Source organism: Equus przewalskii, chromosome 29 (assembly GCF_037783145.1).
Source record: "Equus przewalskii isolate Varuska chromosome 29, EquPr2, whole genome shotgun sequence".
NCBI lineage: Eukaryota > Metazoa > Chordata > Mammalia > Perissodactyla > Equidae > Equus > Equus przewalskii.
In genome coordinates, this window is record NC_091859.1 from 25637543 (window position 1) to 25664606 (window position 27064).

Sequence of the window (27064 nt, forward strand, 5' to 3'; positions counted from 1 at the left end):
GCATCAGAAGAATGGGAACTAAGATTTATTTAGTTTTCTTAAATATCATCCATTTTTTACTTTAGCCGAAAGAGTATTAGTTTTATAACTCTAGGCATATGGAAGCAAATCTCCTAAGAGAACTACTCCAAGGAAAAGTTTCTATGAGCTTTCCAGGACCCTGGACAGTGCCCAGGTGTTCCCAAGCTCAGAGGTATTACCTCAAGAGGTAAATGCTGAGGAGAAATTACTCCTCAAGTGGTGTCCTTGGTGGATGTGGCTAAATTCAGGGCCAGCTCTAGATAAAACTGTCAAGGAGAAGTAAACTCAGTCCCTTAGACTTCACTTTCTCAGCACGTTCCCAAGCCCCATCACTCTCCTTTTACCCCTTCTAGGCCAATACGGTTTGCCCTTTCCTAACCTGTGTCTGGTCTCAATACTCTTGTCTTGCCACATTCTTGTCAGAGTCTTGAGTACCCATGCTAGGCTTGGTCACCACGTGCCCAATCAGATCCTGCTTTCCTTTGTCAGTTGATCCAAGCCTAAATTCCTCTTTCCTTCCTCTTGCCCATTATCTCTTACCTCTCTTGAGCCCCATTTCCTCAGAGCTTTGCTGTGCCACTAATTTAGATAAATTAATCCTATATAATGTGACAATAGGGATTAATTCGTATTTTTCTTCCAAGAAACACACATATATATTTTTATATGTTAAATCTTCTAGAAACATAAATGAGAATTTTAGCCATGTGGCAGGCTTGGTGGGAGAGACAGTTTTAGGAGGTATTTTTGTTTGTTTCCTTCAAATCATGCCTTGTGAGTGACTGCCCTTTCTCCCCAAGTGAATGAACACATTTGAGTAGTTTTTTAGATCTAGAAATGATACTGAGATTTTCAGAAATCCTTGTTCTTTTGATAAGGCCCCTCTCATGCTTTTATAAGCATTCTCCAGAAAACGATTTTCTGCATTTGAAGAAACTGCCCAGGCAACTTCTGATGCTACTAGTAGCAGCCAGGCTGCATTCAGCACTTCCTCCTGGGTGGAGCAATTCTGCTGGGGTTTTTGTTGTTGTTGTTGTTTTTAAAGATTGGCCCTGAGCTAACATCTGTTGCCAATCTTTTCTTTTTCTTCTTCTCCACAAAGGCCCTCAGTACATAGTTGTATATTCTAGTTGTAGGTTCTTCTAGTTCTGCTATGTGAGGATGCCACCTCAGCATGGCTTGATGAGCAATGCTAGGTCCACACCCAGGATCCAAACTGGTGAAACCCTTGGTCACCAAAGTGGGGCACTTGAACTTAACCACTCAGCCACAGGGCTGGCCCCAATTCTGCTGTTTTTGTTTCATGTATTCAAGGCAGCAGCTTTCCAGTGGGATGGAAAATGTTCTTTCCTGGGAATCTGAGTCACCACTAAGCAACTGTGTCACCTTGGACAAATTACTTCACCTTTGGACTTTTGTTCATCTCTAAAAAAAAAGAGGTGTGACTAAATTTTCCCCTTTAAGCTGTAAAGTGTGACATTATTTAAGTAACTTTGGCCAAACCAATCTAAAAGTCACTGTTGGCACCTGTGGTGAGTCCAAGACATGGATTCCTTTAGGGTAAGCATACCCCTTGTGAGTCTGGAGCCCTCTGTCTCCCAAGCTCCTGTTAAAAAGCTTGGAGCACTGGACTGCTCTTTGACTCAATATACCTTTGCACAGAAGCCTACCTCAGTAGCTATGTGCAGTTCTGGTTCTCAGTTTGAGATTCATTGTAGAAATGCCTCTTACCTCTACCCTGTGGCTCTCAGCTTGCTGTGCAGAAATGCTCAGACTTACTGCATGCCTATTTCAGGGCATTAGTCTGCTAGGGCTGCCATAACAAAGTACCACAGACTGGGTGTCTTAAACAACAGAAATTTATTTACTCACAGTTCTGGAGGCTGAAAGTTCCAGATCAAGGTATTGGCAGGGTTGACTTCTTCTGAGAGCCTTGAAGGAAAGATATGTTCCAGTCCTCTCTGCCTGACGTGTAGATGGCCACTTACTCTCTGAATCTTCATATCGTGTTCTCTCTGTATATGTCTGCATCTGAATTTCCTCTTCTTATAAGGACACTCAGCATGTTGGATTAACAGCCACTCTAATGGCCTCATTTTAACTTAATTACCTCTGTAAAGACTCTGTATCCAAATTCAGTTACATTCTGAGGTATGTTTTAGGATCTCAACATATGATTTTGGGGGAGGAGGCACAATTCAGCCCATAATACTCAGGAACCCAGGCTTGGTCCCATTATTGATCTCAGTCCCTGGAATGATTAGCTCAAACACTCTTGATGACACTTACCGCCTGATAAATTGACAGAGTTTCCCAAAGAAGCAGAAGATTCTAGGTCTATTCTGTTTATATCCTTAAGTGTAACTACTTAAAATAAATGAACAAAGGCAGAACCTGTTTATAACTGTATCTCCCCCTGACCTTCCCCATTACCCATCACTGAGTGAAGTCCAGCATTGGGCTTATCCAATAGCAGGAGCCAGGATGCCCTTCCTCCTACACAGGCAGGCTACTGCCAAACTGTGCCCATTCTTCATAACCTCTCTTATGTCAGCTTCTTCTTCACTTTCTGTCAGTACCTTTATCTGAGTCTTGAGCATTTCTGCCTGTATTAACTCAATCTCCATTTCACCAGATTTTCCACTCATTTTCCCTCCTCTTCCAAGACAGTCAAATAGAACCCATGCTTAATTAACTGAAACCACTTCAGCAACCCTCTCGCTGATTTCCTTTTCTTAATCCCATAATTGCTTTTTAGTCAGAAGCTTTTTCACGTTGGATGAGGCTCAACTAAATGAAATAAAATCTCAGCTTGATTTAGAATTAGACGAGCCTTGATTTCGGCTGGATTTGAAAGGACTTACCTTGTTTTCAATGCCCAATTAAGAATACATTTAAAATCTGCTGCTTAAAGGTGAATGACTCCTAGAGGAACTTATTAAAAAATCGATTCACCATGTTTTTAGCTGCCTAAATCAAAAAGTACAAAAAAAATTTTAGGAGAAAACTGAGAATTATATTGCCATTACAACTCACAAATGGATTCTGAACATTTTGCTGCTCTTAGTTTTTTTCTTTGTCTTGGTGTCCATGTCATTTCCTGGTAATAAAAGTAAAAGCTTATTAGTTGTTTCAAACCACTTGGGACAGGATAGATGGTCCCTTTTCTCATTCTCGGTTTCTTTCTTCAAGCATAGTTTATTAAGATAACAGAAACACTTAACTATTACTCTAAATTGCATTGTCTTGATGCTAATAAGTCTAGCTCATCATCCTCTAGCTTTTCTTCAAGTGGCCAATTTCCAAACATTTAAACCTGGGTCTCCAAGCCCACCTCAGATGGACTGATTACTCTGGCGCCTGTTCATTCCATTTTACAGTGGGGTAAAATTATATTTTTCTCTTATTGCCTGAACACCTCTTCAGAGCATTAAAATGTGCCTGCTTGTTCTTTAGGAAGAAATACGGCCCCAGTTTGAAGCCAAGTATTCCAAGAAAGAGCGGATGAATCCCATTTCGGGAAAGCCAGAACCATATCAAGCATTTGCAGATAAATGCAGCCGACTTGTCGTTTCTGCATCTGGAATATTTTTTATGGTTTGAAGTTTTTTTTTTTTAAATAAAACTCCATTTGTTTCATAAAATACAAATTTGTAGCATGGTAACAACAGTAATCATATCAGGCATTTTCATTGTTCTACAAAACATTTTTGAATGTTGTGTTATTTAATTCTTAAAACAACTTCATAAGGTGATCAGGGATGGTATTGCTGTCCCCAAATTATAGATGGAGCAACTGAGACTCCAAAAGGTTAAGAGGCTTGTCCAGTGTCAGCCAGTAAACAGCCTGAAGCTCAGATCCTCTACTCTAAGTCGATGTTCTTTCCACTTCCCTCTCTATGCCGTGGTGAAAGGAGCTAAAAATATGACACAGGACCTACAGTAGTGTTTTTCAAACTTTTTTTACAAGGCCTATGTAAGAAATATACTTTCTATCATGACCTGGTATATGCTATGCAAATAGATGTATAAAACTAAATATAGTAACTGAAACAATGCTCATCTTTACAACATGCAATGAACTCCGATTTTTCTCTTTTTTATTCTAGTGTACTTTTTTAATACCATCTGTAACCCCTTAAAATTGGTTTCCAGGCATAACTAATGGTTATATCAGTTTGAAAAACACTAACTTGAAACTTGGTTATTAGCTTTTCCTAAAAAGAAGTCATTTTGTGATCAACTTCAACCCTGTTAATTACTGAACAAAACATATGCAAATTTTTCAGAAATCTTGTTTTAGAATACTAAGGGTTGGTGAGGATTCTCCTTTCCTCTTTTCAAATGGCAAGTGTGTAAATATACGTCTTAGATCATTGGAGTAGGAAGGACGAGACTAGAGAAAATCCAGACAATCTACTCCCTTTAGCCAGAAAGAAACTTGGTAGATCAAAGGGTAGGCAGCATGCCCAGAGCCTCTCAGCTCAGATTAAGATTTAAATCCATGACCTTCTACAGATTCTTCTTTGTAAGCAATTGTGTTATGCTTTGCCTTCTAAAAGTACATCCATATTTATTGTTCTGCTTTTTGTTTCTCACAACAAGACATATAGATGGAAACTAAGCTTTCCCTGCTCTACAGATGGGTAACCTGGAGCATACGAGGCCAAAGCCATGGAGAGGAAAAGATACTTACCCAAGGTCACTCTGATAGCTGGTAGCTGACCCAGGACTCAGGCCTGACTTCTGACTGAGTCCAGCGAGCTGTCCATTCCACCAGGTTGCCACCTTTGTCTGAAATGCAAAGTAGATTTCACCTATCTCCCTATCAACAGTTCTAGGATTAAGACATGGGCAGTTTTTTGTTTCTCTGTTTATTATTATTATTATTATTAATTATTATTATTTTAGCCAGTTCCAGCTAGGGTTTAGACTCAAGCTTTTAGAGCATGTCACTCATAGTAAGGAAAAAATAGAGTTTGTGTAAAACACAAATGCTTCTATGAAGAAAGGAATCTCTAAGTCAGCAGAAGCCATCCTGAGGCCCAGCTTTAAGATCCGGTTTTTGATAACTAAGTAGACTAAGGTCTCTACTCTGACGTATTAAGTGAGTCACCTAACAAAAGCCACAAAACTTTTTGGAGTCTCAGATTCCCATTATTTCATAGATTTAGGAGATATGCCGTATTCTTCTCAAATACCATGAAATCTTCAGAGAAAGATGCCTCAGTTCAATCTGTATATATCTCTGATTAATAAGAGATTATGCACCTATCACCTAGTTGGCTCATTCAGCAACAAATAACTGAACATCTACTGTGCACCTGTAATTATGCTAAGGTGCTGCAGAAACCATGGTGATCAAAGCAGATACTGTCCCTGCCCTGATGGAGCTTACTTTCTAAGTGGGGGAGACAGACAATAATCAGACAAATTGTCAGAAATTATAAGGATACTGGAAAAAAGTATAGGTACTGTATAACAAAAAAAAGTCGGGGGGTCCTGAAAAGCTTTAATTATGAAATGGTTCTTAAGCTAAGATGTAAAGGACGAGTCGGTATTAACTAGACTGTATGGGTATCTGTGTGTGTGTGTGTGTGTGTGTGTGTGTGTGTGTTTGGCAGGGGATGGGTAGGTCGGCATTTTAGGCAAAGGAGATGGCCTTGAAGATTAAGGATGCTCAGCCAATTTGAAACAGTAAAAGAAGGTCCAGAGTCCCCAGAGGGAGGGGAAAATGGCTCTCTTTGGGACTGGAGAGAGTCTTGCAGCCTGCCATAAGGACTTAGCTTTTATCCTAAGAGTAAAAGGAAGCCAATACATAGTTTTAGACAGAAGAGTGACATGATAAGATTTCCATAAATATTTGTTCACATGCTCAACCTAATATTCTGCTTAATAAAATGTTACCCCATAGCTTAAACAGTTTATCAACTTTCATGCACTATGGTTTTTCTATTTGAATAACAAAAATACAGTCAGACAAGAGAAAATATTAACCGTGATGAAGAGCACACATTTTGTTGTGGCTTCTTGAGTCAGTACCACCGTTGCTTTATTTCCTTTTCTCATCAGAGGATTTTCCACGTGGCATGATCCTCTTCCTGAAACATTCCCCCATGGTGCTCACTGGGTCTCCTCTGTCTTCCTGCCAGATCTGTGTGGTGATCGCCGCTGTGTTTGGGATCGTCATTTACCGGGTGGTGACTGTCAGCACTTTTGCTGCCTTTAAGTGGGCGTTAATCAGGAATAACTCTCAGGTTGCAACCACAGGGACTGCTGTGTGCATCAACTTCTGTATCATTATGCTGCTGAATGTGGTGAGTGAGCTGCAAGGTAACTAGCCAAATGGATAAATTACATGGGCTGCAGGTGACAGTTTTCTTCTGTTGCTAATGGGACCTGACCTCAGAGAGGCGAGCCAGTCACATAGCACTGATGGCCTGGCAGCAAATTGCCTGCATGAGATGCACTCAGATCTGGGGATTTAGAAGGTTTGAGTCAAATCTAGGCTCCAGGATTTTCTACAATGTAAGATGGGGCAATGTACTTGCCCTTTCTGGATCTTGGTTCCCTTATTTACTGAGTAAGATTACACTGTACACTCCTTGGGGAAATTTAGAGAAAAACCATATTTTAAAGGCCCAGCTCAGAATCTGTAACAAAGCTCAATAATGTTGGTTCCCATTTCCTTTTGATTCTGAATGGGGGGAAGGTGGTCAATATCCAGAGCATTCCTTGAGATAACCCTGCAAGGGGCATATCATGGTGGTACATGTTACTTGTGTTGATTTAAGGCTTTTTTCAGTTGTATATTTTAGCCCAGATGTCTCCCCTGAACCCCGAACTCATAAGTTGAACTGTCTACTCAACTATCCTCACCTAATATGTTCAAACTCAAACCCCCTATCTTCCCTCCAGAATAAGCTTCTCCCATAGCTTCCCCTGTTATAGTTGCTCAGGCTGAAAACCTTGGCATTATCCTTAACTCCTGTGTTTCTCTCACCATCAAAATGTTTCCAGAATTTGATCACTTTTCACACATCCCCAACTCACACCTTGGTCTAAGACCAACATCTCCCATTGGGTTATTGCAGTGCCTTCCCACCTGGTCTCCCAATTTCCACATTTGCTCCCTGAATCTAGGCTCATCCCAGCAGCCAAAGCGAGTTTCTAACATGTGGGCCAGCTCACGTCATGTCCAGTGACTTTCCTCTTGCTCAGAATAAAAGTTCACATTTTCATATGGCTTCTGGGGCTCTCCCTCATCTGGCCCCAGTGACATCTCTGACCTTGTCTCCTCCCTACTCATCCTGATTCTCCCGCTCCATGCTGGTCTTCTCTTTGTTCCTTGGATGTGCCAGGCATGCTCTCACCTTATGACTTTTTACTTGCTCTTCTCTCTGCCTAGAATATTCTTCCCCACAGGGTCTGCATAGCTTACTCTCTAACCTCCTTCAGATCTTTGTTCAAATGTTACTTTTCTAATAAAGCTCTTCCCTAGTCACTCAATTTAAAATTGCAACCTACTCCTTCCTCTGACAATTTCCTATCTCCCTGCCTGCTTGATTTTTCTCCATGGCATTTATCACCATCTCATATGCTATTTAAAAAAATTTATTTGTTTATTATCTGTCTTCTCTATTGGAATGTAGGCCCATGAGGACAGAAACTTTTGTCTGTTTTATTATTTTTTTTTACTGTTGTTATTTCCTAGTGTCTAAAAAAGGGCCTGGCACCTAGTAGGCCCTCAGTAAATTGTTGTGATTATTTACAGAACAAAAGGTAATGGCTGACATTGTTAGACTTGAGGTCAACCTATACATAAAAATGCTGACCTTCGATGTTTGTAGTAGGGAATAAATAAGATAATGTATGTGGAGTGCCAAGCACAGTGTCAGGCATGGAGTAGATGTTCAATTAATTATAGTTCCCCTCACCCTTATTTGTATTGCATCTTAAATCTGGGCCATATGCTGAAATGCTCTCATCATTAGAAAAGGACTTTCCAAAGGCCAAATAATTTAATACTATTATCAACATAGTTTTCTCTATTCAGATTGTCATTTCTAGCTCTTTAACCAATCCTAAATTCTATAAATCAATAAATTCTGTGTGATTCCTAAAAGAATTCAATGTACCTGATAATAAACGACTTTATTTATGATTCTTAGATGAACTAGTAATCACTGAGCTAGTGAAATATAGGTAATTTATTATTATTACTATTAAAATACACAGGGACTTCTTTATTATTTTAGCAAAAAAGTTTCAAAATTCAGAAGTTATAAAAATGAAAAAAGAGCAGTTGCTGATCACTTTGACGTGATGATTGTGTAACTGCTTGATCAAATGGAGACCTAAAGTGGATGTTTGGGACCCATGGCACTCCCCCCTCCACGACTCAGCTAGTCTCAAAGTTAATTGTGGAATACACATTGTGAAGGAGTGTGATTCATAGAGAAATTAACCAAACAGCCAGAGCTGTGAAAGATTCTGCGTGCAGGTAGGATGCAATGAATTAAAGCTTACCGTATTTTTATCATTTCTTTTCTCCAATGCTTTATTAAAATTTAATTTATGCATCTTAAGAAATAAATTTCTGGACACATGCAGTGAGCCTATAAATACATGTTTGCTCATACATTTTGAGCAGATGCCAATGTTATCAGAGTACCACTTCATTTAACCAGAAATCACTTATCTAGCAATCTCTACTTCATGATTCACAGCCAAGGAAAGAGAAAGTAAGCAAACTAAAAATGAAGAAGGGAGCATAAAGAGTGGGAAAAGTATAACGTTACAGGCATTACAAAGCACCCACTATGTGCTGGGGGACAGACTGCTAGGCATTTTCTATGTTTTAACCTAACAAAGAGTTTCAGAGTCACCCAAACAGATGATGTAGAGTTCACACACTAAAGCTAACATGTCTTATTCTTATAAATTCCCTTAAGGTTTATTTTCATTTATTTTAGATGCAATGCAAATATCTTTGGTGTTCTGATTTCTGAGCCAACATAAGAGAAGTTTACTAAGGGAAGAATACTGAAAAGGGTAGGAAATGACAAGCCATAGCCAGGGGAAGGAAAGAAAATTAAAAGCCTATATAAGAATTCTCAAAGCAGCAGCATCTAAGACCCTTTTGTGCAGGAACCAGTTGCCTTACTCTCCTCTTCAATCTCTGATGCATCCCCATCTCAGCACACGCATTTACAGTTCTGTCTTATGCCCTGAAGCTTTGCAGTTTCCATTATGAAGGTAACCAAGTGTGTAATATAGTTTGGAAAGATTTTCATCAGAATATCTAAAAGAAAAATGTAAGTCCTTAAGCAAATATCGCATAAAGGACAGATGACAGACTAATAACTATAAAATAGGTGTGACCAGTTCAGAACTAAACTATCTACTGACTTCTGAAGTTACTCAATTTAAGGTATTTTCATGACCAATAATTTATATTTTTATAGCTATATAAACTGTTTTAAACTACTTAAAAGTTTGGCCATACTGGTCTTACAAAAAAAAATCATGTAGGCATTAATCACTAATATTTTTTCATTAATTGAAAATAAAAACCTCAAAAGCTAGATTGTTTGTATCTTCATTAAAGCCTCTAATTTTTAAATAATATAATTGTTATGGATCACATATCTTGTTTCTGATTTTTTGCTAGGGTTGTCCAATCCTAACTGAAGAAGCAGATCTATAAGAGATGTCTATCTTCTAGATTTAATGATGTGTATTTACTTTTATGTAGTGTATACTTTAAAAATAAAATTCATGTTATTTTGCAAAAGTATTCTGGATCCTAACAAAATATTATGCCTCTTAGTGACTGCTTAAGCAGTACTTACTAGTTTTCATTTTATTCCATGTCTTGAAAAATAAATGTTTCAAAGATGGAGTGAATAGGATGGATTGTCTTGTCATACTGTTTCAGTTCCGTTCTGCTTCACTAGTGACCAAAGAACATATCAATATGATGGTTTCAAGCTAAATATGCCAATAAAGGATGTATTCCAGGGGGAGACTAATTATTACCATCCTTTTGATTCAGCCACACCAATATGAATCAGATATTTCATTATACCATAAACAGTAAAAACCACAATGTCTTGTTCCAAAAAGAAGTAAGCCCGAAAATATGACTTGCGTCAGAACAAGCCCACATACATTGATTGGGCTGACAAGATCAAATTAGAAGTTCTCATAGCTTCTTTTGGACATACCCTTAAGATCAGAAAGCTTTCCATCATTTACAGATTTAACACAATTTGTGGCATCCAGTTTGGAAACTTTGATATTCTACTGCTCTTATCAGAACAAACCATCCATGGGTTTCTGTCTCAACTGCCTAATGAGAAATCAAGCCTTTTCCAGAATCCACTCACCTGAGGATCTCTTGCCGGCCATCAGTCCCTCTGGTTATGTGTCCTTTCCTGCTGCATCCTGCTCAAAGCCTCACTGTCCATCTCATTGCATCTTCAACATGTACACAAAGTGTTCACAGGTGCCATGGATTCCTACTGTGTCCTGTACACTTTATTTTATTTTTCAAAAGGTTAATATTAATCATATTTCAACTCCTATGCTCTTCTTTTTTAAAATTCCAATATTTTCAGTGTCAAACCAAAATATTAAAGGCCTCTCATCAACTCCTAAGGCCTTTGAGACAAGTGTGCAATGTGAGACACTTTGACAAATGTTTGTGAACTTGAAAGAGATAGAGGATAAACTAGGTAACCAAAAATTGTATTTTTGAGAAAGGTGATTTCACCAGTTGAGTCTAATTTTTCTTGATAATTATGTAATTAAATAACTTTAATGATACAATGCCTTTGTAATATCAAAATATGTTTAATATTGGGCTGGCCCCGTGGTGTAGTGATTAAGTTCGGCACACTCCACTTCAGTGTCCCAGGTTCACAGGTTCGGATCCCGGGTGCAGACCTACACCACTCACCAGCCAAGCTGTGGTGGCAACTCACATACAAAGTAGTGGAAGTTTGGCACAGATGTTAGCTCAGGTGAATCTTCCTCAAGCAAAAAAAAAAAAAGAGGAAGAGCGGCAACAGATGTTAGCTCAGGGTAAATCTTCCTCAGCAAAAAAATTATATATATATATAAAATTTATATTTTATACAAATTTATATAAATTTATATATATATATTATATATATGTTTGATTAGAACATCTGCCCTATTTTGTGGTTTACCAGTATTTTATTTTTATGATAAAATTGAAATGTGTGACTAATCTATACAGGATTTCTTATTGGAAATTACACCAACCTCTTTTAACATTAGACTCCAAGAGTCTGAGGTTTCTATACACGAAATTTGATACTATGGCCATATTAATTATTTCTTATAACAAACCATAGTAATTTCTGAAAGTTTAGAGTCATACAATCTGAGGTTTTTTTTCCTAGTTCTGTAGTTAGCAGAGATCTGGGATAAGAGAATTCGAAAGTTAGGAAGGACCTTAAGATCAGTGAATTCAATACTCATTCTTAACCACGTATAAGGAAAATGATGGTCTAAAGAAGAGGTGAGGTAACGTGCCCAAGACCCACAGCTTGCAGGCTGGTAAAGCTGTAATTCCTGCCTGGGGAATTTTAACCAGTGTGATTTCACCACTTTAGTCTAATGTGATCTTAATTTTCATATTGTTCGAGGCCATTTGACTAGTTTTTCTGTTCTTTTTCATTTATCATCTTTCATTTGAGAGAAAGCACTTGCTTTTTTTTTTTTCAATTTATACACTTCCTCGAGGAATCTCCTAGAGCTGGGTTTGCCATAAACTGTACCCCTTGCACTTGCATATACACATACACACGTGCACATTCATGCACACTCCTTCCATTCCATTGTAGGACCCTCTATTTACCAGATGGCTGGGTGAGTTAAGGATGCACCCAATTAACTAATGGAAAAGCAGAATACCATAAGTTTAGGAGTGCTATAATCTATAAAATACAGCAGTGCATAAAAACAATAGAACTGTAGACTCTTGCCATTAGAATCAGTCTTAGAGATTCTACATTGAGGATGCTGAGGCCCAGGAATGTTGTGACTTGTCCAGCATCACTTAGCAATTAGTGGCAGCTAGCCTGTTATCACAGAATTATTCACGTCGAAGCAAGAATTTAAAATTAGGAAATTTTAAAATTAGGAGATTTTAAAATTAGGAAATTTTAAAATTAGGAGATTTTAAAATTAGGAAAATGGGACCTTGTACATTTCTTTCTTGCCCCGAAAGGACACAATTGTTCACAATGTTTTCATTGTTTAAGTGGATGGTTAATGAAATTATGTTCACTCATGACTTAATTACCTATTTCCTTTATAATTCTAGATTTTAGAACATCTACAGTTCATTTTTTAAATATATGAAATTTATTTTACAGCTCTATGAAAAAGTTGCACTGCTTCTGACGAATTTAGGTAAGTGAGACCCTTTTTATTTCACCGTACAGTGTTGTGGTCTGGAAAACACCTTTTCAAAGATTCATTTCTAAAACAGTAATGAAAAGAAATATTCCCTTTATTTCAAATTGCATGCCACAGTTTGTTCTTTGCCTTCAACAGGACATTTTTTAAATGTCTAGGAATTGGTGGATCTTTCCTACCTAAAGCTTTGAAACCTGTCACCAACATGCATCATGAGCTAATGTAATTTAAAGTAGGTTTCTCTTAATGCACAAAAAATATAGCATCACAAAAGTACATGTGTATAAGGAGCCCAGAATCATTTAGAAAAACTTTTATTTGCTGTTGCCTATGATTTTTATTTAATTAAAAAAATGCCAATTTTTCATGGCATATAAAAATTACAGCAAAATTAGTTGCTTTTAAGACTGGGAGCCTTTTATTAGGAATGTCAGCAGGTTCACCATCACTGACATTGGTAGAAATAATCTTCATCTGGACAAGTCACCTCCAAGAACATTTCTCCAACTCCTTAAAGTACCAGAACACTCTGGTTTCCAGCTATAAGTTGTAGATTTACTATATTTTCTAGATACAAAATTGTCCAATTTTATTAATGAGATGTCAGTCACTTTACTCAGTTTGAGAAAATTAAACGCTCCCACACAAAACCTGTTTTAGCGCATTACCATATGCAGTTTGTCCAAAGGGGAAAAAAACTCACAGTGTTTTTATTTATAATAATTATTATAATAAAAGATGCCATTTATTGAGCCCTTCTATGTGCCAGATACAGAGCTAGGCACTTGGCATATCCCCTTTAATCTCATTGAAATCTTCCATCACTGCCACCCCTTGCCCAAAAAGAGAGGAAGAGGCCTGTGTACATAGAAGAGGTAGCTGCCCGTTGGTAGACTATGGTTAGGGGCAGCTTGATCCAGACTGGCAAAGATGCCAGTGAAGATAGAGGCCTAGTCTATCCATGGTTGGGACACCTGGGAACCCACCCAGCTGGCTAACTATGACACCTTCCTATGGAACCAAACATTTGGTAGCAGAAGTGAAATAAAACTAAAACCCTTTTAGAATCGTTTGTCTTTTCTTCCCTCAACAGCAGTATAGCTTTGTTCTGAAACTGGCGTTTAAACCATTTTAAATCAGATTCTCTTTCTTTCTCCCCTCCCTTCTCAGATATGCTGCCAGGAAGCATTTTCAGTTATAATTCGTGGAAAAGAAATTGATGGGCTTAAATAGTAAATGAGCAATTAGAAGCTCAGGGAATGTGGAAACAGAGAAAGTGTTATTGCATTAGATACATTTTCTTTGACTTTGCTTGAGGTGAGGATGCAGCTCCTAGGGAAGGATAAGTGTATTTGACATGAGATGTCAAGGTGGAGGTGTGATCCATATTTTGGTTCATATCACAGTGTTCATAGAGTATTTGCTTTATGGAAATCAAAATATGAGGAGATGAGAATTGGCTCCTGAGTGAGGTCAGGAAATTGTAAGACACAGATGGTGATATACAGTAAAAGTTCTAAAGATGAGGTCATCTCCTTGGTATTTGTCCTTGAGAAAGAAAATGGTAGTTGAGGGTAACAGACAAAAAAGTCAAATACTCTCAGCATTCTGACATGGGAGTCTGACTCCCTCACCCTGAGTAGTGCCTGGCATTACACCAGAAATAGAAGTCAAGACGAAGGAATTATTACGAGCTAGGAGAAGACCTGACCTCACCAGGTCCTACCCCACAGGGAGAAACTAAGAGGAAACTGAAAGGCGACTGCAGGGAGCCAGGACTGGGAATGAGGCCCCATCAGCCTGGTTGTCTCTACTCCAGGCATCCTATAACAGTAGAACAAACTGGATGTTCTATCCCCTCAGATAGTCAGTAGCCACTTTCCACCAAATTTTTGTTGGGGCTGCTCTGCCAGCTTGAGGATCCCATGGATGGTCCATTCTATCACACCCCATCCATAGACAAACTGAGGCCTCCTGCGGCCTCCTTGGGACACCTATGCTCCCACCCTGTGTGCATGGGGAGGAGGAGAGAGGGAATTGAGAGAGGCTCACACACAGCCTCTCAAATTGCTCCCCTTTTGTCCACAGAACAGCCTCGCACAGAGTCCGAGTGGGAGAACAGCTTCACCCTGAAAATGTTTCTTTTTCAGTTTGTCAATCTGAACAGCTCCACGTTTTACATCGCGTTCTTCCTTGGAAGGTAAGAACTGGATATCTCCGTACCTCCCTGGGCTGGGGACAGAGTACTCAGAGGTCACTGACCAGGGGTGACAGGGAAGCCCCTTCTTTAGAGAGATTTATACAAAGTGTAAAAAGGGGAGATCAGTCTCGCCCTTTACCTTCCCATCCTTGAGCTGGGGAATGGTCTTTTCCACTCAAAAGTACCTGCACACCTTTTCTTGCTGAGGTAAGTAGAAGAAAATTGTTTGTACATGTGAAAGATGGATTTAAAACTTGGGGGCTCCATCTGCATCTGAATCAGACCCTTGGCTCTCACACCTATATGAGCAGGTGGCATGAGGGGGCAGGTGGCCTGCAGCCTGTCCTAGATGCTGACTTCAGAATTTGGAAAGGACCGTGTTTAGTGGCCATGTCCCATGAATTCCATTACACCAGGAAGTGTTTCCAAGGAGATGAGAACCAGTGAAGGCCTGAGGACTGGATTTTGATGAGATGGATGAACGGCCTCTCCTCAGTTTCTAGCTTCTTCAGCATGGGATTCTACTCAGATAGTTCAATTTTTTAAAAAAACAGTTTTATCATTATTCAAAAAGATCAGATGTGTTTACATCCAACCTGCTGCTTACACAGCAGGCACTTGACATTCAGCAGAAAGTGTTAAAAGTCACATCAATCAACAAGAACTGGCCTCTGTAGTCAGCAGCCAGACAGAAAGGCCAGAAGAGAAATAGCCCCCGGAGAATTCCAGAAGTTGTAGTTATGAGAGCTCTGGAGAGTTGCCTGATTCCCTCAGATCTGATACTTACTTTACCAGTAATTTTCATTGGAGGAGGTACTGATCTGAATATAATATTCATTGAAAGCTACAGGATGCTAATGGTTTGTTTTTCTGTGTGTGTTGAAGATTTACAGGACACCCAGGTGCCTACTTGAGGCTGATAAACCGGTGGAGACTAGAAGAGGTCTGTATTCTCCCATCATTCTTTGTTCCCTACAGACTTGCGTTAAACAGCCTTAGGGCAACTTTGTGCAGATTAGAAACCAGACCTGCTTTCTTTCTCTCCATTGATTCTTGAATTTCTGTGTTTGCTTACCTCGCAGTGCCACCCTAGTGGATGCCTTATTGATCTCTGTATGCAAATGGGTATTATAATGGTGCTAAAGCAGACCTGGAATAATTTCATGGAACTTGGCTATCCGTAAGTACCTTAGATATCTGTAGTTGAGAGGCAGCATTGTCATTATTGGCTTTTCTAGGTGTGGCAAGTAAGATAGGCAATGCAGACTCAGCAATTAAGCCAGTTTTCACACTTAGATATTCAAAGACAATCATGAAAATAATAAACATTGGCTCTTTGGGAAGATTTAGCACAAGTGGCATGAACAAAAGTGAATATTCTTTAAGAAGTTTCGGGGAGCCCCTAAGTATTGGATACTTATTTGCAATCTGCTTTAAATGATGCCTCTGCCCTTTCCGCTCCAGTATTGCAAGTTTCTAGCTATTTACAACGTATTAACTAGATCTCTGTTCCCCTCCTCCTGTGCTAAATCAGGAATGGTAATTTTTTTAAACTACCTTAAATTCAGACTATACAGAAGAGAAACTTATGGAAAGGAGAAAAGTTTAGGAATCAAGAAAAGAAGCCAGAGTATTTCTAAGTCAGCATATCTTAACCAATAAAACTATTATCACCCAGTGATAATAGCTTATGCTGATGAGAATGGACAAATCTTCTATCACCTTTGTAAGGATAACCTTGAATTCTGCTGTGTTTGCTCAGCTCTGGTTAATTAAGTTTTAAAGGGACATAAATCAGCAATACTTCTTCCCTTTCTGCTTGAATTCCACACCTACTGGTTTCCATGTCAGCTTATGTCTCCACAGAGGACTCCAGGTTTCAGGGAGGACCACTCAGCTAGAACAATTAGCTGGAACTTGGTTCACTTTGAAAAAGTCATCTCTTAGCTTGCTATCAGAACCCATACCAGTAATTTTCTATTCTTAGATTTATTTTTATAAACCTTATTCCAAGTATTTGATGTTTTCTATAAAACTTTTTAAAAAGTACGCATAAAATTAAGAAACACTGAAAGAACACTGTGCTGCATGCAGCTTGCAAGTAGCTTGTTAGAAATATCTTTATTACTAGTCTTATTAAACAGTTCACTATGTGAATTGCAGAAAGGGTATCACTTCCATTCACTAAAAAAAATAAAAAATTAGAAGCATTATATTCTGCTTTAATGTATAAACCACAATTTATCAAAAGGTCATAGACATCCAGGGAACTGCATTTTATCTTCTAGTAATGTGGATATAGAGCAAAATTGTGAAGTAGGCAGGGTTTCTCTTTGATACCATCCCCTTATTTCCTTTATTTCACTTTTTTTTTGACATTTCTGCTCCCAGATACTCCTCAACTTTTTCCTCGTCCCATACAGCAGGTAGACCTGAGCCCTCCATTTCCCCAACCCTGTTCCATATCATAAGATGCTCTCCTGAACACTACTAAGGATTAATGTGCTAACCTCACCAGTGTGAGATGAATTTTACTGGGAGTCAGAGCCCCTGTTGAGCTCAAGCCAAAAGCAGGCAAGTCCAGTTGTGGAATTGCAGGCTTCAGTGTGCCAAGACAGGAAGCATTTTGTGGGTTTGCAGATCTAGGCTTCACAAGTCAGAATGTGCAGGTCAGCACCCACATGGTAAGACTGCTCATGGGTCCTAAATTAAGCCAGCTAGGCCAAATCTTCCTCTACCCAGAGGTCTGGGTTTTGCCTTTGTATTGGGAGATCGGTTTATAGATTTCAGTTCTCCATCCGACCCTCAGAGGCAACACTGAACATGAGACAGTTTCATGAATTATTAAAATCAGCACCAATCATTCTGCTCAGTTGCAAGTACAAATGTTTGAAGTATGGCCTCCATTGTTATTTTCTTCCTAATCCAAGGCTTTATTTCCTTCACAGTCTGTCCTAAATTTTTTTTAAAACTATAGTTCTATATTCAAACTCTCCTCTTTCTTGTTACTTAAGTCTTATGAACAGTTATATGTATTTTTAAAGAAATTGATCTTGTTGTGCAGGTTAATTCAGAATTGGTGGACTAGAAGAAAAGTACGACAAGAACATGGGCCTGAAAGGAAAATCAGTTTCCCACAATGGGAAAAGGACTACAACCTTCAGCCAATGAATGCCTACGGACTCTTTGATGAATACTTAGAAATGAGTATGAGAATATTCTTCTTTATCCTTTCATCCTTTATCCTACTAATTATAAATGCAAATTCTGGATCTCTAGCTACTTTCAACTAAACACACACCTATTATCTTCAGGCCTCAGTGTGCGGGGATTCTTGAGCTAAATGCAGAGGAAGGAGTGTCTTGCTTTAAGAAGTGTAATCCATAGCGATGGTGCCCAAAGCCTATAGACACATCAAACTCTTCATGACATTGTGTCCTGTCTCTTGTAATAAATCACCAGAAAACAAAAATATGTTGGAAAACTTGGTGAACCAAAGAAAAAGGAGTTATCGCTCGTGGTGTGATTGATTCACTCATTCAGCAGATATCTGTTAAGCCATGTTCTGTACAGGCAGACACTATGCTTGGCACTAGAGGTGCAAGAACAAATAAGGCACAGTCCCAGCTTTCAAAGAGTTCACAGGCTACTGGGGGAAAGTCAGACAAATAGAGCAAGTGCAGTAAAGTGTCATAGATGCTGCAATATGAATCAGCAGGGGATATAGTGGGGACAGTCATTACTCTTGGCGGGGGGGATGGCAGGAAGCTAGGAATGCTTAAGCTGTGCTACACTTAAGGAATCAGATTTCTCTAGAATCAAACCCAACTATTTATCTTTGCATGTGAATCAGATTTCTCTAGAATCAAACCCAACTATTTATCTTTGCATGTGTCTAAGAGTATGGGCTTTGGCAACCGAGTACCTGGGTTCAAATCCCAGCCCTATCACTTATTAACTGTGAAAACGTGGGCAATTACTTAATCTCTCTTTGTGTCAATTCCCTCATCTAGTGGGAATAATAATGAGTAACCACTTCATAGGGTGTTTCTGTGGATTAAATGAGTTAATGCATGGAAAGGGCTTAGAACAATGCCTGGCTCATAGTATGCACTTGGTACATATTATCTATATCATTATTATGTTCCTATTCTTATCTCCCAGGGGAGAAAAGCTAACAAAATACTAGATATATTGAGTATGTATAGGTTTTCTATTTTTCTAAAAATTATGTTTAAGCTCTGTAACATTGGGGTAGAAGTAGCAGTAGGGATGGGCAAGATGCATTACTTCTGAAAGAAGCAATTCTTTCTGGGCAAATCTTAAAATTAAAGGAGTAGTAGAGTTGATGCTTAATGTTTCTTAGACGTCTTACATCCTAAGTATCTACTGATGTTTTTAGAGTTTCAATTATAGAATGGCAGAATGATATAACTTGGAGAAGAAATCAAGTTGGGCGTTAATAATAAAACTTAATAAAGGGAATTCATTAAGAGAACTAACCACTTAGGTCTCTTAATGGACTCTTCTCCCATAAAGAAGGAAATAAACGATGATGTGGGTATATTGAGTGCTCAAAAAGAAGCTTTTATGTGGCTAGAATTGGTAGTGCTCCAAACACTGCACTATCTTTGCAGCAAGAAACAAATCTCAGAAGCCTTGCAGGCAGACTAGTGAATCCTAACTGCTTACTTCTGTTCTCGTCGTTTTGTTATTTTCTTGGTGACTTCCCTGCTTTGTTATATTTTTTAAAATTTATTCATTGAAGTATAATATGTGGTAAGAAAAGTATATAAATCATAAGGGTACAGATCATTGAATTTTCACAAACTTACACTCAAACAGATGTGGGGTTGGCAAACTATGGCCGAATGCAGTCCACTGCCTGTTTTTGTAAGGAAAGATTTATTGGCACATAGCATCACCTGTTTGTTTACCTATTATCTACAGTTGCTTTTGCACTACAACAGCAGAGTTGAGTACCTGTGACAAAGACTGTATGGCCCAAAAAGCCTGAAATATTTACTTTCTGGCTCTTTTCAGAAAATATTTGCCATCCTGTGAGCTAGATCAAGAAATTAATATTAGAAGTATAAAAGAAAGCTCCTTTGTCTCCTCCCTGTGTCATAATGCCTTCCCTAACCACTTCCCCAACTTCTAACATCATAAATTAATTTTGCCTTTTTATGGTTTCCATCTAAATGGAATTGTACAACACATTCTTTTGTAAATGACTTTTTTCATTTAATATCATGTTTATAAGCTGCTTCCATGTTGTTTCATGTAGCAGAATTTCATTTTCATTGCTGTATAGTATTCCTAGAAGGTGTACCTTAAGCAAAATTATGAAACAAGCAGAGTTTGTCTTTGATACCCTCTCCAATGTTTCCTTTAGTTGTATTTTTTTGCATGTCCATTCCCAGATACTCTCCAACTTTCTCCCCTGCCCTTCATAACACAGAAAAGCCTCCACACCCGCCAATTCCTCAACCCTCTCCCATATCATGTAGTGTACTTCTGAGCATTGCTAAGGATTAATGCTAGATAGATACATTTTAATAGGAATCAAAGCCTCTGTCAAGCTTGAGTCAAAAAAAGGCAAATTTACTTATGGAAATGCAGGCATCATGTGCCAATTGGTGAACTATTTTGTGAGTTTGTGGATTTTCTAGCCTCCTGAAAGTAGGAATGCACTGTTATTTATCCATCCATTCTACTAGTGATAGGTGGATTGTTTCTGGGTTTGGGCTCTGACAAATAGTACAGCTATGAATATTTTTGTGTTTTGGTTAACATGTACATATTCCTGAAGGGAATTTATCTAGGAGTGGAGTTACTAGGCCATAAGATATGCATTTGTTGATCTTCAGCAGACACTTGCAAATAGTTTTCAAAACTGGGTTGTACCAATTTACACTTCAACTAGCGGTCTAAGTGCTTCAGTTACTCCACATACTCACTAAAACTTGTTAGTGTCAGTCTTTTTAAAATTTTAGCCATTCTGCTTGGTATGTAGCAGTATCTTATCATGGTTTTAATTTGAAATTTCATGGCAACCAATGATGCTGAGGACCTTTTTATATGCTTATGGTCACTTGGGTAGTTTCTTTTTCTTAGTGATTTATAGAAGTTATTTACATATTCTGGATATGAGTCCCTTGTCAGATATATATGTTGCAAGTTAAATATCCTTTCCTGGTTGGTGGCTTGACTTCTCACTTTCTTAATGGTGTATTTAAATGAAGAGAAGTTTCAACTTTATTCTTCTTCAAAATTGGTTCCACATAACTTTTAGAATCAGATTTCTAATTTCTACAAAAATCTTCTTGAGATATTTGTTGGGATTGAATTGAACCCCTAGATCAATCTGGGGAGACTGAGTTTTTTTCTAATCTATGAACATGATATGTCCCTGCATTTATTTCTTTTTACATTTTTCTCAGCAATTTTTTTTATAGATTTTAGTGTACAGGTTTTGTACAACTTTGATTAGATTTATTCCTATGCACTTTATGAATTTTGTTCAATTGCAATTCATGTTGTTTTATAGTATTTTCTAATGTTTTGTTGCCAGTGTAGAGAAATATAATAGATTTTGTATATCGACCCTTTATCACACAGACTTGCTAAATTCTAATTCTCTCTATATTCTTTGAGATTTTCTGTATACATATAATGTCACCTACAAATAATGATAATTTTACATTTTCCTTTCTAATCATTATACCTTTTCTGTTGTTCTTACCTAATTGTACTAAGATCTTCCATATAATGCTGAATAAAATTGATCATATTGGACATCCCTGCTCCTGACCTGAGGATAAAAGCGTTCAACATGTTGTTATTAAGTGTGATGTCAGCCGTATTTTTTTGTACGTGCCATTTTTTTTTGGTGATCTCTCATTGTTTTATTTTTGTTGTCTGTACATATGTTTATTGACCATTTATGTTTTCTCTTCCGTGAATTGCTTGTTAACGCACTTTGCTCACTTTTCTATTGGGATGTTCTTTTCTCATGGAATTTTTTTGACTTTTTCTTTTGGAATTATTTTAAGTTTACCACAAAATTGAGAGGAAGGTACAGAGATTTCCCATATGCCTTTTTCTCCCACACATGCATTTCCTCCCCATTCTCAACATCACTCACCAGAAGGATATATGTTTTTTACCAAGGATGAACCTACATTAGCACATCATAGTCACCCAAAGTCCATAATTTAGATTTGTCTCTTGGTGCTGTATATTCAATGGGTTTGGACAAATGTATAATGATGTATATTCATCATTGTAATATATAGAGTATTTTCTCTGCCCTAAAAATCCTCTTTTTTTCTTTTTTAACAATCTGGCTGGAGATGTATTAATCTTTTAGAAAAACCAACTTTTGGTTTTGTTAATTTTTTTCTCTTATACATTTTCCCTCTATTTCATTCATTTCTACTTATTCTTATTTCCTGCCTGGTATGTTCTTTGGGTTTAATTTCCTCTTTTCCAACATCTTGAGAAGGAAGCTTAAATTACTAATTTTCTGCTTTTCTTCTTTTCTGTTATAGGAATTAAGAGCTATAATTTTCTCTATGAACACTGCTTTAGCTGCATCCCATAAGTTTTAACATGTTGCAGTTTCCTTATCAAGACATATTTCAATTTCCATTGTAATTTATTTTTGACTGACGTGTTTTTTTAGGAATGCGTTGCTTAATATCAAAACATCTGGGGATTTTCTAGTTATCCCTCTATCATTGGTTTCTAATTTAATTCCACTGTGGTCAGAGGATATTCTCTATGTTATTTCAGTCCATTGATATATGTTGAGATTTGCTTCATACTCCAGTGTATTGTCTATTTTGGCAAGTGTTTCAAGTGTGTTCTGCACTTGTTTGGTTTAATGTTTTGCAGATGTCAGTTAGGCTAGGTTATTTGTGTTGTTCAAATCCTCTGTGTCTTTATTAAACTTTGTTTATTTTATCTACTAGTTACTAAGAAAAAGGTATTAAAATTCCCAAGTATGATTGTGGATTTATCTTATTCTCCTTTCAGTTCTGTTAACTTTTCCTTTACATATTTTGGAGCTGTGTTATTATGTGCAAGCAATTGAAGATTATTCTAGCTTACTGTTGAATTGACCTTTCCATCTTTATGTAAAATCATTCTTTATCTCTAATAATGCAATATTTTGAAGATGTGATGGGCAAGAAGCTAAGGAACTAACCTTAAAACCTTCCAAAGGGCAGGACTGAGTCTCTTGTAGTCTTTTAGGGCTAAGGAAATAAAGACCCACCAGGTTCTCAATCACAGCCAAGGAACAAGAACAAACCAGAAGTGGATCAGGCTTTACAAAAACCACACCCAAACTCCAGCCCAGCTTAATCTGTGACCAGATTGAAGTGACTATCCCCTTCCTTATCTGTCTAACAGCAGCATGAAGAACTCTTTCTGGTGGAAAAGAACATCACTGAAAGCAGAGATCAATAAACTTGCTCTTTATGGGCTAGATAGTAAATAATTTAGGTTTAGGGGACTAAGAGGAAAGAGTGAGCCTATTATATACGTATTTAACTATGTAAAATATAACCTTTTTTGCTGCAGCAGCAGCAGACTCAAGGAGTTTCTTTCTTTTTTTTTTTTCCTTAGGAAGATTGGCCCTGAGCTAACATCTGTTGCCAATCTTCCTCTTTTCTTTAGTCCCCAAAGCCCCAGTACATAGTTGTATATCCTAGTTGTAAGTCCTTCTAGTTCTTCTATGTAGGATGCCACCATAGCATGGCTTGATGAGTGATGTGTACGCCCGTGCCCAGAATCTGAACCAGTGAACCCCAGACTGCTGAAGCAGAGCATGCCAACTTAAAATATAACCATTTAAAATGTAAAACTCATTCTTAGCTCACAGGTAGTTTAAAAAAAGAAAATAGGTATCTGGCCAGATTTGGCTTGCAGGCTGTAGCTTGCTGAGCCTTGATGTAGAGCCTCTGTATGTCTGGCATAAATGTAGCCTCTTGAATTGTAAGAAACAAAGTAAACATAAATTCTTAACTAAGGAAGGTGTCTTCTACTTCAAATGCAAAAGCAGAGGTATCATTTACACTACAAAAATCAAAGAAATACGGTATCACAAAAAAAAAGTCATAATTCAGCAACCAAACTCAAAGGAATGGATATTGTTTCTAACTGACAAAGAATTCAAAATAGCCATTATGAAGAAATTCAATGAGCTACAAGAAAACTCAAAAAAGCAATTCAATAAAATCATGAATAAAATTAATGAACAGAAGGAGTTCTTTACCAAAGAGATAGAAATTATAAAAAACAACCAAACAGAAATTCTGGAGCTGAAGAATTCAATAAATGAGATGAAGAATGCAATAGAGAGCATAGGTAACAGGGCAAACCAGATGGAAGAAAGAATAAATGACTTGGAAGGTAAGAATATAGAAATAATTCTGTTAGAAGAGGATAGGGAAGTTAGATTTTTAAAAAGTGAAGAAACCTTATGAGAGCTATGAGATTCTATCAGAAAGGCAAATATAAGAATAACTGGTATACTAGAAGGTGAAGAGAAATGTGGCAGACAATTTATTTAAGGAAATAATGCTGAGAACTTCCCAAATCTAGGAAAGGAATTAGACATAAAAGTTCACACGGCTAATCAAACACCCTATCATCTCAATGCAAAAAGACCTTCTCCAAGACACATGATTATAATGAAACTGACAAAAATCAATTATAAAGAAAGAATCTTAAAGGCAGCCAGGGAGAAAATGAAAGTAACCTGCAAAGGAACCCCCGTTAGGCTATCAATGGATTTCTCAGCAGAAACTCTACCGGCCAGGAAAGAGTGGAATGACATATGCAAAGTGCTGAAAGATAAAAATTTCCAACCAAGAATATTTTATCCAGCAGTTATCCTTCAGATATGAAGGAGACATAAAGGCTTTCCCGGACAAACAAGAGCTCAGGGAGCTCATTGCTGCTAGATCTGCCTTGCAAGAAATACCTATAGGAGTTCTTCAAGCTGAATGAACAGATGCTAGTCAGTAACACAAAAACATAAAAGTACACAAAACTCCGATAAAGGGGAAAAATAGAGTTAGAAAACTGTAAACCCATATTAGAATGGTGTGTTAACCACTTAACTATAGCACAAAGGTTAAAGGAAAAGAGCATTCGAAGCAACTACAGCTGCTAGAATTTGTTAACAAATTCAAAGCTTAAAAAGAGGTAAATTGTGACATCAAAAATGTAAAAGGGAAGGAGTAAAAGAGTGGGGACTTTATAGGCAAATTTGGAGGTAAGTTGCTGTCAGTATAAAACGGACTATTTTTTCTATGGGAGGTTTTATGTAAGCCTCATGGTAACCACAAAGCAAAAATCTAGAGTAGACTCATTAAACAGTAAAAGAAGGAGACTACCAACTTACAGAGGTAGGCAGAAATAGAGGGAAAAGAAACAGTATAGATGCAAAACAACCAGAATGTAAACGATAAGACCAGTAGTAAGTCCTTACATATCAATAATCACTCTAAATGTAAATGGACTGAATTCACCAATCAAAGGCACAGAGTGGCTAGATGGATTAAAAAAACAAGACCCAACTATACTGCCTACAGGAGACTCATTTCAGATCTAAAGACATAAGTGGGCTCAAAGTGAAGGGATGGAAGAAGATATGCCCTGCAAGTGGAAATCAAAACAACGTGGGAGTAGCCATATTTATATCAGACAAAATAGACTTAAGGCAAAAGTGGTAACAAGAGACAAAGAGATCATTATGTAATGATAAAGGGGTCAATACATCAAGAAGACATAACAATCATGGATATATATGCACTCAACATCAGAGCACCTAAATATATTAAGCAAATACTAACAGATCTGAAGGGAGAAATAGACAATACAATAATAGTAGGAGAATTCAATACCCCACTGTCAGCAATGGATAGATCATCCAGACAGAAAATCAACAAGAAAATGTTGAAATTGAACCATACTTTAGACCAAATGGACTTAACAAACATATATAGAACATTATGTCTAACAGCAGCAGAATACACATTCTTCTCAAGCGCACACAGAACATTATCCGGGATAGAGATCATATGATAGGATACAAAATAAATCTTAGCAAATTTAAGAAGATTGAAATCATACCAACTAGGTATTCTGACCACAGTGGTATGAAACTAGAAATCTGTAACAAAAGGAAAGCTGTAGAATCTACAAATATGTAGAAACTAAATAACGCACTTCTGGACAACCAGTATGTCAAAGAAGAAATCAAAAAGGAAATAATTATCTCAAAACAAATTAAAATGGAAATACATCATACTGAAATTTATGGGATGCAGCAAAGACAGTTCTGAGAAGAAAGTTTATAGCAATAAATGCAGACATTAAGAAATTGGAAAGATCTCAAGTAAACAACCAAACTTTGCACATCAAGGAACTAGAAAAAAAGAGCAAATTAAACCCAAAGTTACCAGAAGGAAGGAAATAAAAAAGATGAGAGCAGAAGTAAATGGAGTAGAGAACAAAAAACCAATGGACAGGATCAATGAAACTAATGGCTGGCTTTTTGAAAAGAAAAACAAAATTGACAAACTTTTAGCTTTACTAACTAAGCTAGACTAAGAAAAAAGGAAAGACTCAAATAAAATTAGAAATGAAGGAGGAGACATTACTACTAATACTACAGAAATACATAGGATCATAAGAGATTGCTGTGAACAATTACACGGCAACAAATTAAATAACCTAGAAGAAATGGGTAAATTTCTAGAAACACACAACCTACCAAGTCTGAATCAGGAAGAAATAGAAAATCTGAACAGACCAATAACAAGTAAAGAGATTGCATCAGTAATCAAAAAATTCCCAACCATAAAACCCCAGGACCATATAGCTTCACTGGTGGATTCTACCAAACATTTAAAGAAGAATTAATACCAATCCTTCTCAAACTCTTCCAGAAAACTGAAAAGGAAGGAACACTTTCAAACTCATTCTATGAGGCCAGCATTACCCTGATACCAAAGCCAGATAGGGACACTACAAGAAAAGAAAACTATAGACCAATATCCCTGATGAATATAGATGCAAAAATTTCAACAGAATATTAGCAAATCGAATTCAAGAACACATTAAAATGATCGTACACCATGACCAAGTAGAATTTTTCCCTGAGATGGAAGGCTGGTTCAACATACACAAAACAATAAATGTAAGTTAATAGACTTAAAGATAAAAATCATATTATTATCCCAATAGATGTAGAAAAAGCATTTGATAAAATACGACATCCTTTTATGATAAAAACTCTCGACAGATTAGGTATAGAAGGAACATACCTCAACATAATAAAGGCCATGTACAACAACGTCACAGCTAACTTTA

At 37.5% G+C, this 27064-nt stretch overlaps 1 protein-coding gene across 14 annotated transcripts in view; it reads left to right on the plus strand.

The window, feature by feature from the left end:
• The window catches only part of ANO4 (anoctamin 4), a 381130-nt gene that overhangs the window by 330052 nt on the left and 24014 nt on the right, over positions 1–27064 (plus strand). For all 14 annotated transcript variants that reach the window (XM_070600724.1, XM_070600723.1, XM_070600719.1 and 11 more), the window contains 7 exons: positions 3478–3618; positions 6174–6338; positions 12432–12468; positions 14563–14674; positions 15560–15617; positions 15757–15854; positions 17739–17881. In XM_070600724.1, coding sequence (XP_070456825.1) covers positions 3478–3618; positions 6174–6338; positions 12432–12468; positions 14563–14674; positions 15560–15617; positions 15757–15854; positions 17739–17881 — 754 coding nt within the window. The remainder of the gene's footprint in view (positions 1–3477; positions 3619–6173; positions 6339–12431; positions 12469–14562; positions 14675–15559; positions 15618–15756; positions 15855–17738; positions 17882–27064) is intronic.